The sequence below is a fragment of the Scyliorhinus torazame genome, chromosome 12 (genome assembly GCF_047496885.1).
Source record: "Scyliorhinus torazame isolate Kashiwa2021f chromosome 12, sScyTor2.1, whole genome shotgun sequence".
In the NCBI taxonomy this organism is placed as follows: Eukaryota; Metazoa; Chordata; class Chondrichthyes; order Carcharhiniformes; family Scyliorhinidae; genus Scyliorhinus; species Scyliorhinus torazame.
In genome coordinates, this window is record NC_092718.1 from 185,268,912 (window position 1) to 185,284,943 (window position 16,032).

Genomic DNA, 16,032 nt, shown 5'->3' on the forward strand with positions numbered 1-16,032 from the left:
CATTGGTGCAGCAGCATCAGTTAGCTCAGCTGGCTAGATAACTAGTGGTACAATCCCCATCCTGGCTGGAAGAGCTTTTGAGGTTTTGCTTTCAGCTGTGTTTAGCAATCCTTGGACAAGGAAGCCACATCTATTGCTTACTTACTCCAGCTCCTCTGGGGTGAGCAAGGAGTGAAGAGAGAGATTTTGTAAAACGTTTTGAGGAAAGAAAATGCAGAATGCACCATTAAAGTACATTTAATAAAATATTTCCCTTTTGCTAAAGAATAGAAAAAATGAATCATTCAATTTCTGTCCAATAGCTTAATTAACTGTTGCTTCAAAGATACAATTGTGAGGGTAACATGTCTACAATGCATTTGTTCTGCAGCAGTTATTGGAAGGGATCAGTCACTTGCTCACAAACACAAATCCTGATCAAAATTGCTATTCTTAATCAAAATTCAATATCAAGTTGACACTTCCAAAAATAATTTGAATTTCTCAAATGCCATGTATTTTTTTTATTATGGCATTAAACCATATTCTTCAAATCGGATTTCAAATATTACAGATGGTTCAAAATATTCTGAACTATTTTCACATCTCGACGTCAAACATTACACATTTTAAGTATTGAAATAGGTGAAGTCTAATGACTGCAAACAGCAATTCATCCTCTAAGAAACAGTCATTGCCTAATCATTTAAAAATCACTTGTACAAACACTCAAAATATATTCAGTTTGGACTCCTACAGATTTTTGTTGGAACACTTGTATAAGATGGAATGAAAACAGGCATATTCAATATAGATATTTTTAATCGCAACATTGATTTTAGCTACAGAAAAATGTTCAGAAATAGAAACTTCAGTTGCACCAATTTACCAGGTTTTTAGGATTCATGTTTAAGATATTGAGGAGCTGTTCCGCTTCTGAATTTCCAAATTCAATAGATGACCAGGAAGCCAACAGCTTTATAGTAATTTTCACACATCAGTGTTAGATAATATTCAAACTGTGATCAATGAGCCATAATTCAGTCAGTAAAGAGATTTTATCCAATACTGTGACCTTATAGTATGTGATACAATGTGTTCTACCCCTTCCAAATGGTATTATGCAGGGTGCACAACCTATGGTTCTGGGCAAGGAAAGGCAAAGCAATGCAATCTCACCAACTTGTTCACAGAACTGTCAAATTAAAACCATTGCTTGATCAGCAAATGGCAATACAAATCAGAACACTCCATATTGGCTCACATGACAGCAGATGAAGTGGCAGTTTGAGTTACAAGAACATCCAATTTTAGTTTTCTAGCATTTGAGATTTTAAGAGCTGGTGTTTTTCACTCCATTTTTGCTTATTCTTCTGATCAATTTTCACAAAAGTTTTTCTTGAGTTGCATGTGCCTGATTTGCTTCCTCCAGATTCAATCTTGGGGTATTATCAGAGAGCTTATTGAGAGACTGCTCTTCCACAAATGAAAACACCAAGTGCTCCGCAGTCTAAGAATCCATGAAAGGTTAATTTTAATATTTACTCTACATCTCTCAAATTAACAAGTTGTGAGATATTAAAAATAATCACTAGAGAACAGCACACAGGGCATGACCAAAACTGATTACTTACTTAAAAACTTGGCCAAGTTTTGGAAGGACTTTTACATTTAAATAACATGCATGTCATTCTGGAAATTTAATCTTGCACCTTTCACTGTCCTTGTATTATTTGTGCAAGTTATATACAATGAAAATAAATTAAACTCTCAGGAGTGTCAAGTAATATGGCAGAGTTGGAAAATATAATCCAAGAACAATTCTTGTAATGTTTTTGCATTCTAAATGAGCAAGTAATGAACCATATTTCTAACGTGCATGCTGACTACAGAGCTCACCCAGTGAGGAAGAAAAATTGCTGGGCAAGAAATGTTTCTTAAATAAAGACGTTTTCAGTTTAATCTCAATTTTGACAGTTTCAAAAGCAAATGCCATCATTTCTGCCCTTTCCCCGAGTAGGGAATTATAGATGCCCCACCCCCCAAAGTTGGACAGGCAAAAATGAAAGTCCGGCTTCCATAAATTAAGAACATTATCCTTTATCTGCATGTGCTCTTATCTCAAGGGTTCAAACTAAACGTAAAGTTTGAACAATCATAAGTAGTCAGTAAGATGTGCATGAAGTGCAGTTATTCTTTGTGGAAATCATTAAAAATCCTATGATATAGTACTAGACCAGTTAATTTTTTAATACAAGTGGCAACTGTGCCAAGCCTACTGCATTTCACTGATGAAGTTACTGAATTATTAGCTATCACAAAATATTAGAAATGTATTTAGATCAAGTTAAAACCTATTTCAAGTTGCAACAAATAATATTTAGGTTGTGTGTGTGCTAATCCTAAATAATTAAATTTTATGCAACTCACAAACAGGGTAATTTGGTTTCAAAGTAGTTCCAGTTCCCTGCAACATAAATGAGAATATTTTCACTGCCTCTATGGGAAGAACAGATTCATTCTCAAGTTATTTTGTGCACACATTGCCATAAGGTGATGGACCAATTAGCGAGATTTTGTATCATAATGCTGGTCTGTGTTTACAATGATATGCAAAAAAAAATCTCACCGAGAAATGAAAATGCATTCTTTCCAAAAAGTGTAAATTATGTACAAATTGTTTGTCCTGAAAGAAACATGGGCAGTTGTACTTTGATTATTAACAGTAGTTAAAATGTACTGAAAAGCTCAGGAAGATGTTTTAATAACATTTTATAAATATCCTCTGTATGAAAGCTACATGGAACATTCAGTAATGCCAATGTTTATCCCTCCAGTACTTTGCCAAAGTGGTTAATTTTTATACAAGGTTAGGTGTCAAGAAATATCACACTATTTGATGGCAGGTGAATCACGGCAAAGACTGATTTTGCCCTCATCAGACAACTACACAGCACACATTCCAGCAGGGCTACTGGACAGCAATTACAAATGTAAATACTGGCTTATGCCAGGATACAAAAGTCAATCATCAAGTTCTTTGCTGCTTCAATTGACAGTAGCTAACATGGGCTAGAATGAAATTTTTAAAAACTGCTTTTATATAGCACCTTTCACAACTTCCGAACCTCCCAATGCACTTTACAACCAATGAAAGTCAGAGACTGGTCATGGAATGCTAAAGGTTATATAATGCAGGTTTACGTATAGCTCATGGAGAAACAATCAAATTAATTACACTGAAAATTGAAGTTAAAACAAAGTTAATTGCGGAGTCATGGAGCTTTAATGTAATGTGATGAAGCAGTGTAACAACAGACTACTATATTTTAATCTCTGAACATAAAAATAGACATTGGCAAAATTTAAATAGATAAGTACTGTTCCCATTAAAATATTGTTAGAATATGTTTCCTTGTATGTAAATTGCTCTGGAGACTAAAAAGTAATTAAAACAGGCAGATGATTCAAGTCAAAGTGATAAATACAAATACGCAATTTGAAAAGTTTAGCAACCACAACTACTACAAGATAGCCAAACCAGAGTGTATAGTTTTTTTTTTGTCAAGGTAATGTCTGACCTCTGCTTAGATTTCAACACCCATCAAGCACATTCCAGATAAACCATTGTAAACAGATCATAAGAGTAATGCAGCAAGCACGTTATAGGATTCAGTTGGGCCATACAAGGACAATCTCTAGCTACAACATCTTAATTACTGATTTGTTTTTTTTTTTTTAAATTGAGAAATAAAGGAATTGGCAAATATGATAAATTTAAACAGCCTTTCTATTTCTTTTTGCATGATAGAACACTGGAGATAAAATGGAAATGAATGCTTTGTCCTTTACTCGAAGGGGCCCTCCTACAATGTATCCCAAATTACCAACATGCAGTGCAATGAGGAACAAATGATATTTACAATGAAACATTGTATTCAGGTTAAGGTTACTAAGAAATATTAATGGTACTTATTTTTCTAAAGACTGAATCATAGATTGGATTGTAAAACACTGATGAAAATCCCAGAATTGCATGCATTAAACACAATTTGCATTAACTCACAACTTTAAACTAGAATCCCTGAATATTAACTGTTCTTATTGATGACATCAGGGGGAAAAAAGTGCTGTACAGAACTTATCAAATATAAAACACACCTTGAAATTTGCAAGCCAGATTTAAAAGGGAAAACAAAGGTGAAGTACTCCGGGTGCTGGGAATCTAAAACAAAAATGGAAAATGCTGAAAAAAACTCAGCCAGTCAGGCTACATCTGACTGAAGATTCTGAGGATGAAGCCCAACATGCTGAGGGTTTCCCTCATTTTCTGTTTTATATTTCACATAAGAGGTACTAATTGTAACATTACAATTCTGATCTCTTAAAAAAATTCAGAGGTCAGGCATTAACCTTTGAAGTAGCCTTTGTTATAAATCCCCACTAGATTTATATCTTTCAGCTGAAGTACCAATATTACTTCAAGCATTTCACAACATCATTAGTTTGAACACAGTTGTGCTCCCATTATTTATGTTCCAGCACCATAGTCACCAGTCAACAGGTTGAACTTCAGAGCAGAGTACACTCGGGTTTAACATTCAGTTCAAATTCTTTCAGCCAACAAACACTTGTGGCTGGATGGGTGGTGGAAGTTTGTCATTTTCTACATTGTCAGAATCGATTGCAGCCACTGGCTGGCCTCTAGGTTTGATATCGAGTGGAAATTTCTCAATAATGTCTTCAACCTCTTTGGTTACACCTTCGCTCCAATCAATCAGGTCTTTCTCAAGCTGCTTGGCATCTGACAGGATCTTGTGCTGTCTCTCATTCAGCTGTGAAATAAGATTTAGGTTTTTGTACATTTGTTTGAGTCCTGGGCATGTGTCAGGGGACCATTCCTCAGAGTCCTGCTTCTTAGGTGATGCTTGGCCAGACATGTAGCGATCAAAATCTTCCTCAGTCAGATTCAAAGATTGGGCATCCAATTTTTCAATAAAGGCAACTGCACAACACTGAAAACAAGACAGGTGTCACAAATTTAAAAACCACAGAAAATATAATTTAAACATTATTTGAAAAATTATGTCAAAATATTTTTGGCAGCATTGTACATTAATTCATTCATTAAATCTCAGTCAAGAACCAAAGTAAAACTTTGCTAAACATAATGCATTAAATACATATACTAACGGTTAGGGATTATCCCAAACCTATAATTTGTCACGTTCCCATCTTAACTGCATTCTTAACTAAGGAAAAATGCACAAGCATTAAACAGATGATGTTAATTCTCAGGGTTTTTAACCCATTCTGATCTTGCACCCTTTAGCAATTATAAAACGTTGCTGGAACGGGCTTGGGATCCATTTCCTCCACTGCTCAAAGAACTAGTGCATGAAATTGGAGACCCATCATTGGTCATCATTGTTGAAAATGAGGTTCATAGGGATTCAACTATTATATTTGTTGCAGCAATGTTATTACAAAATCTGGGTACAGTACATACAGTATGTCTGCCAAAGCTGTGGTTTAAGGTGTCATAAAAGAAAAGTAATCTGGGGGCGTGTTCTGCTGATAGAAATATTTACTCGTTTACAGACAGCTGGCTAATGGAATATCGTTTTGGTTTGGAGGTCCCTGGGGTGTAGATTGTATTTGGTCCTGGTTAAACAGGTCACGGGACATCTTGTAGGAAGAGACAGAAGAATACCGTATGCACAAAGAATAGCAAGTAAAACCTTATTGGCTGCTAATTTTACTTATAAGTGGTATCTAAACTATATTGGTTTGCTTAATTGGAATATTTAATGGCAGATTTAGGAAGTAAGTTAGAATCATACAGTACAGAAGAGGCCCTTTGTCCCATCAAACCTACACCAACAAAATAATCTACTCTAATCTCACTAGAGTTCCATCTTTGATTTAAGAACTGTTAACTATAAAGTTATTTATTTGTTGTTAATGTGACTAATTCGGAGTTTGAATTAAAGTTTGTTTTAATATAAAAGATACCTATTGGTCAGTGTTATCATTCCTGTGCTGCAGTGGCCTTTCCTCACAGTTTTACAAATTGCAAGTAGTTGGGTTCTCATCCGCAATCCTAACAACCAACACTTTTATCTTGAAAATTCCCACATTGTTGGGCAGTCAATGTTAGCCCAGAAGGTATCTGCATTGCATTATGATCCCCCATCACTCATTTAGGATGTGGGAACTGCTTTTCTGCCACTGACAAAAGTTGATCACTGTTGAAATACAATTCCCTTACTGCTTCAGAATATGGGTGTATAAAGATGCATACGCAACGGAATTCTCCACATACATTACATTCTGCTTTAAAATAGGAGTACATTTAATTGAAATTATCAGCAGGTTCATAACACTGATCTATAATTTCTTGAAAACAATTCATGTGCATTGGTCATATCAGTCAAGTATCGTCGATTTGACTTTATCAAATTGTTGACCATTTTAAGAGGATTCTAAATGCATTGTCAGAACACTTACTAAATTTGTAAAATAATATCCATCTTCACCAGTCATCAGTCTGCTTGGATTGCAGAATCGTGTAATATACTGGATGTTTGACTGTAAACGAGGCGGATTAGCCTTCAAAACAATGTAGATTAGTGTGGGTAAGAAGTCATCCGCAGAAGCAGGCTCATTCTTTGTGATTTTTATAGCATTGAATATTTGCTTGCTGCATTTTGTGATGCAGGTCAATTTGTCACGTGGAACACGTCTTGAATCCACTTCGATAACAGCTGTAAAAATTCACAAAATTACTTACATTATTAGACCAGTTTTACCACGATTAGTTTCCTTTGGTTCCTTAAAAAAAGTGGTTAATACATGGTTTGAACATTTGATGGCGCCAAACCTCAATTCATGAGAGCATAAAAGGGGTTGAGAATCTGTCTTGGACAGTGGTGGTAATATTTGATCAGTTGCCTGTTATACACCTGGTGTGACAAATAATTCCACTGACTGCAAAGGATCTGATACTGCAGTTTTGCATCAATGCCAGAGATGCATTTCTACCCCAAAGAGTAGTGTCAGTGTGGCTCAATTGGTAGCATTTTCCCCTCCGAGTTGCAAACTTGCAGATTCAAGTCCCACTTCAGCCTAAAAATCAAGTATGTCTTTCAGATGAGAGGTTAAACCACCCTCAGGTGGATGCAAAAGTTTCCATGGTGCTATTTTGAAGGAAGGAGGGGAGCTATTCCCAGTTTCCTGAGCAATATGTATCCCTCAAATCAACATCACAAGAATGGATCATCTAATTATTATCACCCGCCTGTGCGTAGGAACTTAAGTGTCCAATTTGGCTGCCATGTTTTCTGCACTACAACAATGAATATACTTCAAAAAGTACTTCATTGGCTGTAAAGCATTTTGAGATGTCCATCGGTTGTATAAATGCAAGATTTTTTCACAAAAGCAATAATCATGAATACATTTCTCCAATACCAATATATTAAGGTTCTTCTGTCGAACAAGTATAGATATCAAAGATTACAGCAATTCTCCGTCCGTATTTTCAGGTAAAGCCGGGGGCTTTACTTGGCACAGCTGCGAGCACCCCCCACCGGACGTAACATCGGTCCGGGGTTGGCGTCGCCTTTTTGGTGGCAAGCACAGACACATGGCCATAGCCTCAAAATCGGAGAATTCAGCCCCATGTCTTTGACCTGACCCCGTTCCCAGTACAGTATATACGTAAATGTCAGTGCTAGCCCAGTCTGAAATAGAGTTGAAAAAGCCATAAATTGCTTGAAAAACAAGGCCTCTGGAGCAGCCAAAATCCCTGCCAGGACCCTAAAGCATGGTGGAGATAAATACCTGGATGATTGCCGAACCCACTATCCCTTATTTGGGAGGAGCAGGTCATGCCAGCAGATTGCAAGGATTCATCTCAACTGTCTCCTCCCAGTGGCCAAAGAGCTTCGCACAGAGTTGCAGTTTGGATTTCACCCACTGAGGGGTACTATACAGATATGATCTTCCCTGCACAGTAAATCCAGGGGAAAAAAAACAGGAAGCAGCACCAACTGCTGTATAAGGTATTTTTGACATCACAAAAACCTTTGACTCAATCACAAGGCTTCAACTTTTATCACCTCCACTCCAAAATTTAGGTAAGTCTAACCTCAGTCACCAAGCTTCATACACAGATGATGCTGGTCTATGTGCTCACTTGGGAGTCAGAGCTCCGGAACTCCAATTTATTATTGGCTCCTTTCACTGAAGCACACAAGATGGGCCATACTCTAAACATCTGGAAAACTAAGGTTCTCTTTCAACCTGTTCCCACAGCACAACAAAATAATTGCCCACCATATTGATCCACTGCGAGACCCTGGAAAACGTGAACCACTTACCATACCTTGAGAGTTTTCTCTTAACAAGGGAAGTCATAAATTAATGAATTCACTCCATCACCAATGTTCTAGCTCAGCCTTTGGCCAATAGAGGAAGAGAATATTCGAGGACCGGCCCATCAAACCTAGAACTACTGTCATGGTTTACAGGACAGCAGGAATCCCCACCGCTCATACGCACTTTGGTGACTTGGATCATCTACAGCAGGCATCCCAAGACATTGGAGAAATGCCAACACCACTGTTCCTTCGAAATTCTCATTATACATTGACAGGATAGGCAATTTGCTGTCAGCATCCTCTCCCAAGTCAATATTTCTAACTTCAAAGAACTTCACCTAAAACCAGCTTTGCTGTATAGCCCAACAGCAGGTTCCCAAAACAATTTCTCTACTCTGAACTTCATCACGTCAAGAGACACCTAGGGGGACAGAGGAAATGCTTTCAAGATGTTCTTAAAGCATCCCTGAAGAGATCCAATATTCTCATGGACTCATGGGAATCCTTGTCTTGTAACAGCCCAAAATGGAGGAGGGGCATCTGAGGAGGCACCAAGCACCTCTAGAGAAATCAATGACAGCAGACAAGCAGCTCATCGACTCAAACTTTGAAACATTGGCTCGTCCACATGATGGAGTCTGTATTGGTTTTGTTAGCCAACTTAGAACTTAACGAAACAAACAAAGACAAGTCATCCTTGATCCGGAGGGACTACTGCCTAAGAAGTAGATATCAACTTCTTTCCATGAAAGCGGAGCATTACAGAAGTCCGCCTGTTATTGTGGAATACCGGGCAACCCCAGAATCTGTTATATGTGCATCGAAGACAGAAATCGGTGTGTCAACTTTAACAGAAAGATAATACTTGCAACTACCTACGCATCATAATAAAGCTCAAATTCAAATCATGTGATTTGAATGATATTGTAAACAATGAGAAAAATCCTCAAGTGTCAGACATATCATTGGAAGTTAAATTAAACCTCCAGGTGGTGGGGTTCCCAGGAACCTGCTGCTCTTGTCCTTCTAGATGGTAGTGGTCATGCATTTGGAAGGTGTTGTCTAAGGAACTTTGGTCAGTTAGTGCAGTGCATCTTGTAGATGGTGCACACGGCTGCCACTGTTCATCGGTGGTGGAGGGTTTGAATGTTTTTGTAAGGGGGTGCAATCAAGTGGGCTGCTTTGTCCTGGATGGTGTCGAGCTTCTTGAGTGTTGTTGGAGCTTCAGTCATCCAGGCAAGTTAGTTGCCGTACGATTCCTAGTCTTTGACCTGCCCTGGTAGCCACAGCATTAATATGGCTAGTCCAGTTCCGTTTCCGATCAATGGTAACCCCCAGGATATTGAGTGTGGGGAATTTAGCGATGGTAATGCCATTGACTGCCAAGGGGCAATGGTTAGATCCTCTCTTGCAAGAGATGGTCATTGCCTGGCACTTGTGTGGTGCGAATGTAACTTGCCACTTGTCAGCCCAAGGCTGGACTGCTTCATTATCTGAGGAGTCGCAAATGGTGCTGAGCATTGTACAGTCATCCGCAAACAGCCCCACTTCTGACCTTATAATGGAAGGGAGGTTGTTGTTGAAGCAGCTGAAGATGGTTGTGCCTAGGACACTACCCTGAGGAACTCCTGCAGTGATGTCCTGGAGCTGAGATAATTGACCTCCAACCACCAGAACCATCTTCCTTTGTGTCAGATAAGATTCTTACCAGCGAATTTCCCGCCGATTTCCATCGACTCCAGCTTCGCTAGGGCTTCTTGCTGCCATACTCGGTCAAATGCTGCCTTGATATCAAGGGCAGTCACTCTCACCTCACCTCTGGCATTCAGGTCTTTTGTCCATGAAGTGCCACGGAATACAAGGCTACAGGCCAAGTGCTGAAAAACTGTATTAGAACAGATAGGTACTTGATGGTTGGTGTGGACACGATGGGCTGAAGGGGCTCTTTCCATGCTGTAAAACTCTTATGACTCTATGATTTTCCCATTCTCCAGTTCTCACTCCAAATCCCCATCTCCTAGTATGCATATTTTCCCAATCCTCATCTGCCCTCTCTGAACCCCTTTCCCAGATTTTCCCCTGATGTCCCCATTCTCCTTCTCTTCCTCTCTTTTCTTGGGCTCCCAATTTCAGACCTCACTCAGATTTCAAGCTCAAGTTCAGCAACCATCAAAATGGACACCTATGATTTGTGAATGTACACTTCTGACTCTCCAACTCCCCTGTCAACCAAATTCCACATGACGGTGGGTCTCTGCATTGGTGTTTGGGCGCTATCACCAACCTGAAATATTAACTGTTTCTCTCTCAAGAGGTGCTGCCAGACCTGCTGAGTATTTTCTGTCATTACTGCAGATTTCCAGCTCTTGCAGTATTTTACTTCTGCAGAAAACACGACTTTATTTTGTAATAGCAAACGTCAATTTCTTTTGGGGATTACAACAAAAACGGATTGTATCCATATTAACAGTAATAAATAAACTAACAAACCTGTAATTGCTTTTACAACTAATTCATAAACTTCAGGGATTTCTTCATTTACTGGAACACACAGCATTTCAAGAGTCACCCAGTGCAATGCCCTAGAAGTCAGAAAACAGTCAGGGGAAAATAATGTGAACTTAAAATTGCAGAATCTCACAATTGTTAGAGCAGAAATGGCAAAATTATCTTTCAAATTCTGAAGTAATCAAAACATATCAATTGCAAAGGATATTTAATTTTGTCTACTTGCTTCCAACTCGGTCGCCTCCACAAGGTTGGAGAACTTGCAAACTTGTTTGTTGCTGGCAAGTATTTTAACATATTTTTAAAAATGGTGCCATCGCATTCTTAAGTCACTGTAATATGAATTCATTTTTGTCAAAGATGGAGCCAAGTGGTCTCAAATTCTGGTAAACCACTGCACCAAAAACATTTCTACAAAAAAAATATTGGGGGGACATTATACAGTGTCTATAATATAGGACCTAAGAACATAACAAATAGCAGGAGTAGGCCATTCAACCCCAGCAATGTTTTCTAAGATGGTAAAACAGCAACGGAAATAACTTCCAAGACATAATTTCATTATTAGAGGTTTTCAGAAAGTACTAGATTTAAATTGGAGACTATTACTGACGATTTGCTATTTTGAGCATTCAGCACCAGCATCAAGCATTTTCAATCAGGTATACTAGAGTCTATACGCAGAGTCAAGTAGTCCCCACTCTTCCCCACAGGGTTCAACACAAATGCCAGAAACAGTTTTTCCACCAGTGTGAATTTGACCTGTTTTCCATACCAGCTGTTCCTACAATTTGAAAGACTGTTAATTAACATAGAATAACATTAATAGCAAATGTTATGCATCAAGTTTATAACCATGTTAGCTTGGAACTGCCCTTACTTGCAAGATAAGCTAAAGGTATGATTACCACCATATTCCTTTGTTTGTGGAACTGGCAGACCACGTGGTGGATGACTAGCTCTCATGTTATAGCTTGAAGTAAAGGCAGTTTTTAAAACTCCAAGAGTTTTCTTCTGGTCGCTGGAGTGGGGTACACTATAGCCGAATAGCTGTACTCCCTCACACAAGTTTTAGGACGTCAAAACATTGCACCAGTTCGGAAAAAGACATTGGTGTCCTTTCAGTCTGCAATGGAAGATTGTTGCCCACTGGAAGAACCACAGAACCCCGACAGTGCAGAAGGAGGCCATTCAGCCCATCCGGTCTGCACGGATCCTCTGGAAGAGCACCCTACCTGGGCCCATTCCCCAGCCATATCCCCATAACCCCACCGAAACTGCATACCTTTGGACTGTGGGAGGAAACTTAGCACCCGGCGGAAACCCATGCAGACATGGGGAGGAAGTGTAAACTCCACACAGTCACCCAAGGCCAGTATTGAACCCGGGTCCCTGGCATTGTGAGGCAGTGGTAACCATTGTGCAGCCCCAGAAGATTAAGTATATTTGATACAATTTTTAAAAACACACTTGGGCAGCACGGGAGCAGTTGTTAGCACTGTTGCTTCACAGTGTCAGGGTCCCAGGTTCAATTCCCGGCATGGGTCACTGTCTGTGCAGAGTCTGCACGTTCTCGCCGCGTGTGTGTCCAGGTGCTCCGGTTTCCTCCCACGAGTCCCGAAAGACGTGCTGTTAGGTTAATTAGACATTCTGAATTCTCCCAGTGTACACGAACAGGCACCAGTGTGTGGCGACTAGGGGATTATCACAGTAATTTCATTGCAGTGTTACTGTAAGCCTAGGTGTGACAATAATAAAGATTATTATTCTGGATAGGTGGGAATTGGATTTTTTTAAAACACCGATTACAACACTAAACCGGCACTGAGTCCTATTGACTCCTGGTCTACATGCAAACCACACACACACACACCTCAAAATTTAAAAAGTTCCCACTGTAGTGTTTACATCCTTTCATGATTTCCTAACGCTAACCTCAAACATCCAAGCCTCTGGTGAATTTACCTTCACCCCATCATAGTGAGCAAGACATTGGCTAAATTAGGTCCACTGCTTTGAAATTTCTACCTCTCGAACCTTCCTCTCTTCATTTAAGGTTTGCTTTAAAACTCAATTCTTTGAACAAGATTTGGGTCACCCTCCTTCACTGGGGTTCATTTAAGAAAAAAATTATTTCCTAGTTAAGTGCCTTAGATCACCCCCTCCCCCGGTCTAGGGCACCATATAAATGCATATTCTTCTTTAAAATGTTTCATGCATAAACATTGCAAGTTGGATATCAAATTCCACCACAAAAACATTACAACTTAGTGTTCCTGAATAATATGCTGAATTCCAATTAGTGTTAGAAAGCTCCCCGTCACATTCCCACTTTCAGGGGAACTTCCAGGAGCAGTCAAGCAAGAAATTTGTCAGCCTGTTCCAGCAAGGGCAGCCAATTATACTTCTTGAGTTCCAATTCGGGATCATTATCAGATGTGCCCCTGCCCTTTTCCCATTGCACTGCAAATATTCTCTCTTCAGCTATTTGACTAATGCTACCGTTGAAAGCTACGACTGAAAGTGCGTCCATCACACTCTCGGGCAGAGCATTCCAGATCCTAACCGCCCGTGTAAAAAAACCTTTCGCCTCTCATTTTTCTAAACTTCAATGGGTATAGGCCCACCTTTCTTCATAAGATAAGCCCCTCATCCCAGGCCTGAAACTCCTCTGAACTGTTTCTAAAGCAACTGTATATATTTTTTCAAATAAAGAGACCAAAACTGAGCACAGTATTCCAGATGTGATTTTACCAAGGCCCAATGCAGTTGCAGTAAAATTTCATAAATCTTTATGCACATAACTGAAGTCCCTCATCATTGGAACTATTCTCCTAAATTGTTTCTGCATCCTTTCTAAAGTTTCCATCTTATTAAAGGAATCTGATTTATGAAGAGACGGTGGAAATATTTGGGCTTCTCAGCTTGAAGTGCAAGCATCTAACAGCTGGATTTTATAGAGATATACATAAAGATCAGAAAGGTTTTTAAAATATACTGTGCAGCTAAGCTAAGAGGTACAGATTCAAAATATAAAACGATAACATTAGGTCTGATATCTGAAAATGTTTTGTCATGAGGAGAGAGAGGGATTGGAGCAAAGTGGGGCTGGCAAAAACCCTGGCAGGAACTTTCCAGCTGTTCCCACCGGCAGGATCTTTTGGTTTCGCTGACCCCGGTGGCATTCAACAGGAAACCCCATTGACAACGGCGGGACAAGAACATCCCAGCCAACCAATAGCAGGCTGCCTCCGTGAAACATGTGGCGTATTGTGCAGAAAATCCCACCCCCTAAATTCATGTAAGATACAATTAAATGGACCAATGGAGTGAAAGTAGGGCAATTCTGGATGGATAGATTAATGTGGGAACATGGTCTTCCTATCCACAATAATTGTGATTGCATGAACAAGTTTAGAATTGGTTTCATATTTTTTGAAATGCCTTGGAAAAATCTTTTACCTGATGTCTAACCTCACTTGAAACTTAAGTTCACCAAAAGTAAATATCTTTACCTGATTCTTTTCTGAACCGCAAGATCTTTTTTCTCATCATCAGTTGTCTCTGGACAAAAAACATTTTTGTACAGTCGTGTCATGATGTAGTTTTCAATCTGGTCCATTACCTTCTCTATCCGTTCAGAGGAACCTGAAATAACAATTAGACATATAAAAACATACCTATATATACCTGGATGATTTTATCAGCAGAAAATACAGTTGCACAACCCAATGGAGGACACTGACACTATTATAAAGCTGCACTTTTAAAATGTGATTTTGTTGCAACTGGCGTCAAGGTAACTCAACAAACCTAAAATTATCACTTTGCTTCTGAACGCCAACCACTTAGAGGGAAACAATATGTGCAGCCCTGTGATTCCTCAGAATTGAGAATCAAGCACCCAGTCACTTAGTTACAAACCATTCACAAGGATTACTTCTTACTTTCAAATCCCGACAGAGTTAAGGAACATTATTCGATTGGAGCGGAAGAATAGAAAAAAGGAGGATAAAAGGGCGAAGCCAAGAACATAATTTTACTTATCTTATGTTGATTTTGTTTAGCCAATGTCAGCAGAACTATCTACAATTTTTCTTGATATACTTTATTTTTCCTCTCTTTGGTTCTGCAAAGCATATTCCTGTTGGGGCATAGTTCCACAAACATCATTCATCTTTTGCTGTCTCACCCAAGTAGCCATTATTCGCAAGTGATCTTTGACAGTGAGCATTATCAGGCTACTTGGACTGTCATGGATGGGGATCACTGCTGCATTCAATCTTGTTCTCAACCAGTATCTCACACATGCCTTTTTAGCTGGGATCACTAGAGAATTATTATTAGAAATGGAAGCAATGGTCTTATACCCTCGCTAATAGAGACTCACTGTCATGCTGTTATTTGTGCATTACCTACAATCAACTAACTTAAAGGAGACCAGGAATTGAAGTTTGAATGTCCCTTATCTGTGTAACTCCGCCACTCCCTGGATAAACTCCACATCATTGAGAATTGCCATTTCTCCCTTTGACTGGGACCGTAACATGTTAAACAAATTCAATTTTAGCTCTTTAAAATCCACTGGAAAAGTACATTTAAAGGGAGTGCGGGAGACAAACAGGGGTAGATGTACACAAGTCTTTAAAGATGGTAGGGCAAGTTTAAAAAAACAAATGGGATCCTTATTATTAAAATAGAACACAGAGGTAAAGAAGAAAGCTAAACCTCCATTAAAACACTGGTTCTGCCACATGGAGCATTATGTTGAATTCTGGGAACTGCACTTTGAAAGATACGAACGATTTAAAAGAGGATGCAGCTGAGATTTAGAATGGTTGCAAGGATCAGGGACTTCCTCGAGGGACTGAAGAAGCCAGTTTTGTTCTACTCCGAGAAGAGAAGGTTGAGAGGAGAGGGGTCTAGACAGAGTAAGTAAAAATAAATGATTTCCAGTGATAGTAGAGTTAACAACCGAGGGCACATTTAAAAAAATGATTGGTTAAAGAACCAGATGGTAAAAAAATTTTCAAAAATACACTGAACTTTTGTAATCAGACAGAGCTGGTAAATTCAAAGTTCAAGCAACAATCAAAATTTAAAGAAAATTGAATAAATGCTTCAAGAAAAAAAAACCATTTACAGTACATTTGGGAAAAGC

The 16,032-nt window shown here is 39.0% G+C and overlaps 1 protein-coding gene across 2 annotated transcripts in view; it reads right to left on the reverse strand.

The window, feature by feature from the left end:
- Positions 1–221: 221 nt before the first annotated feature.
- Positions 222–16,032, reverse strand: part of rabgef1 (RAB guanine nucleotide exchange factor (GEF) 1) — a 69,537-nt gene continuing 53,726 nt past the window's right edge. For both annotated transcript variants that reach the window (XM_072469503.1, XM_072469504.1), the window contains exons 6-9: positions 14,387–14,519; positions 10,854–10,945; positions 6,490–6,746; positions 222–4,994 (exon numbers count right to left, since the gene is read on the reverse strand). In XM_072469503.1, coding sequence (XP_072325604.1) covers positions 4,596–4,994; positions 6,490–6,746; positions 10,854–10,945; positions 14,387–14,519 — 881 coding nt within the window. In that variant the 3' untranslated portion in view covers positions 222–4,595. The remainder of the gene's footprint in view (positions 4,995–6,489; positions 6,747–10,853; positions 10,946–14,386; positions 14,520–16,032) is intronic.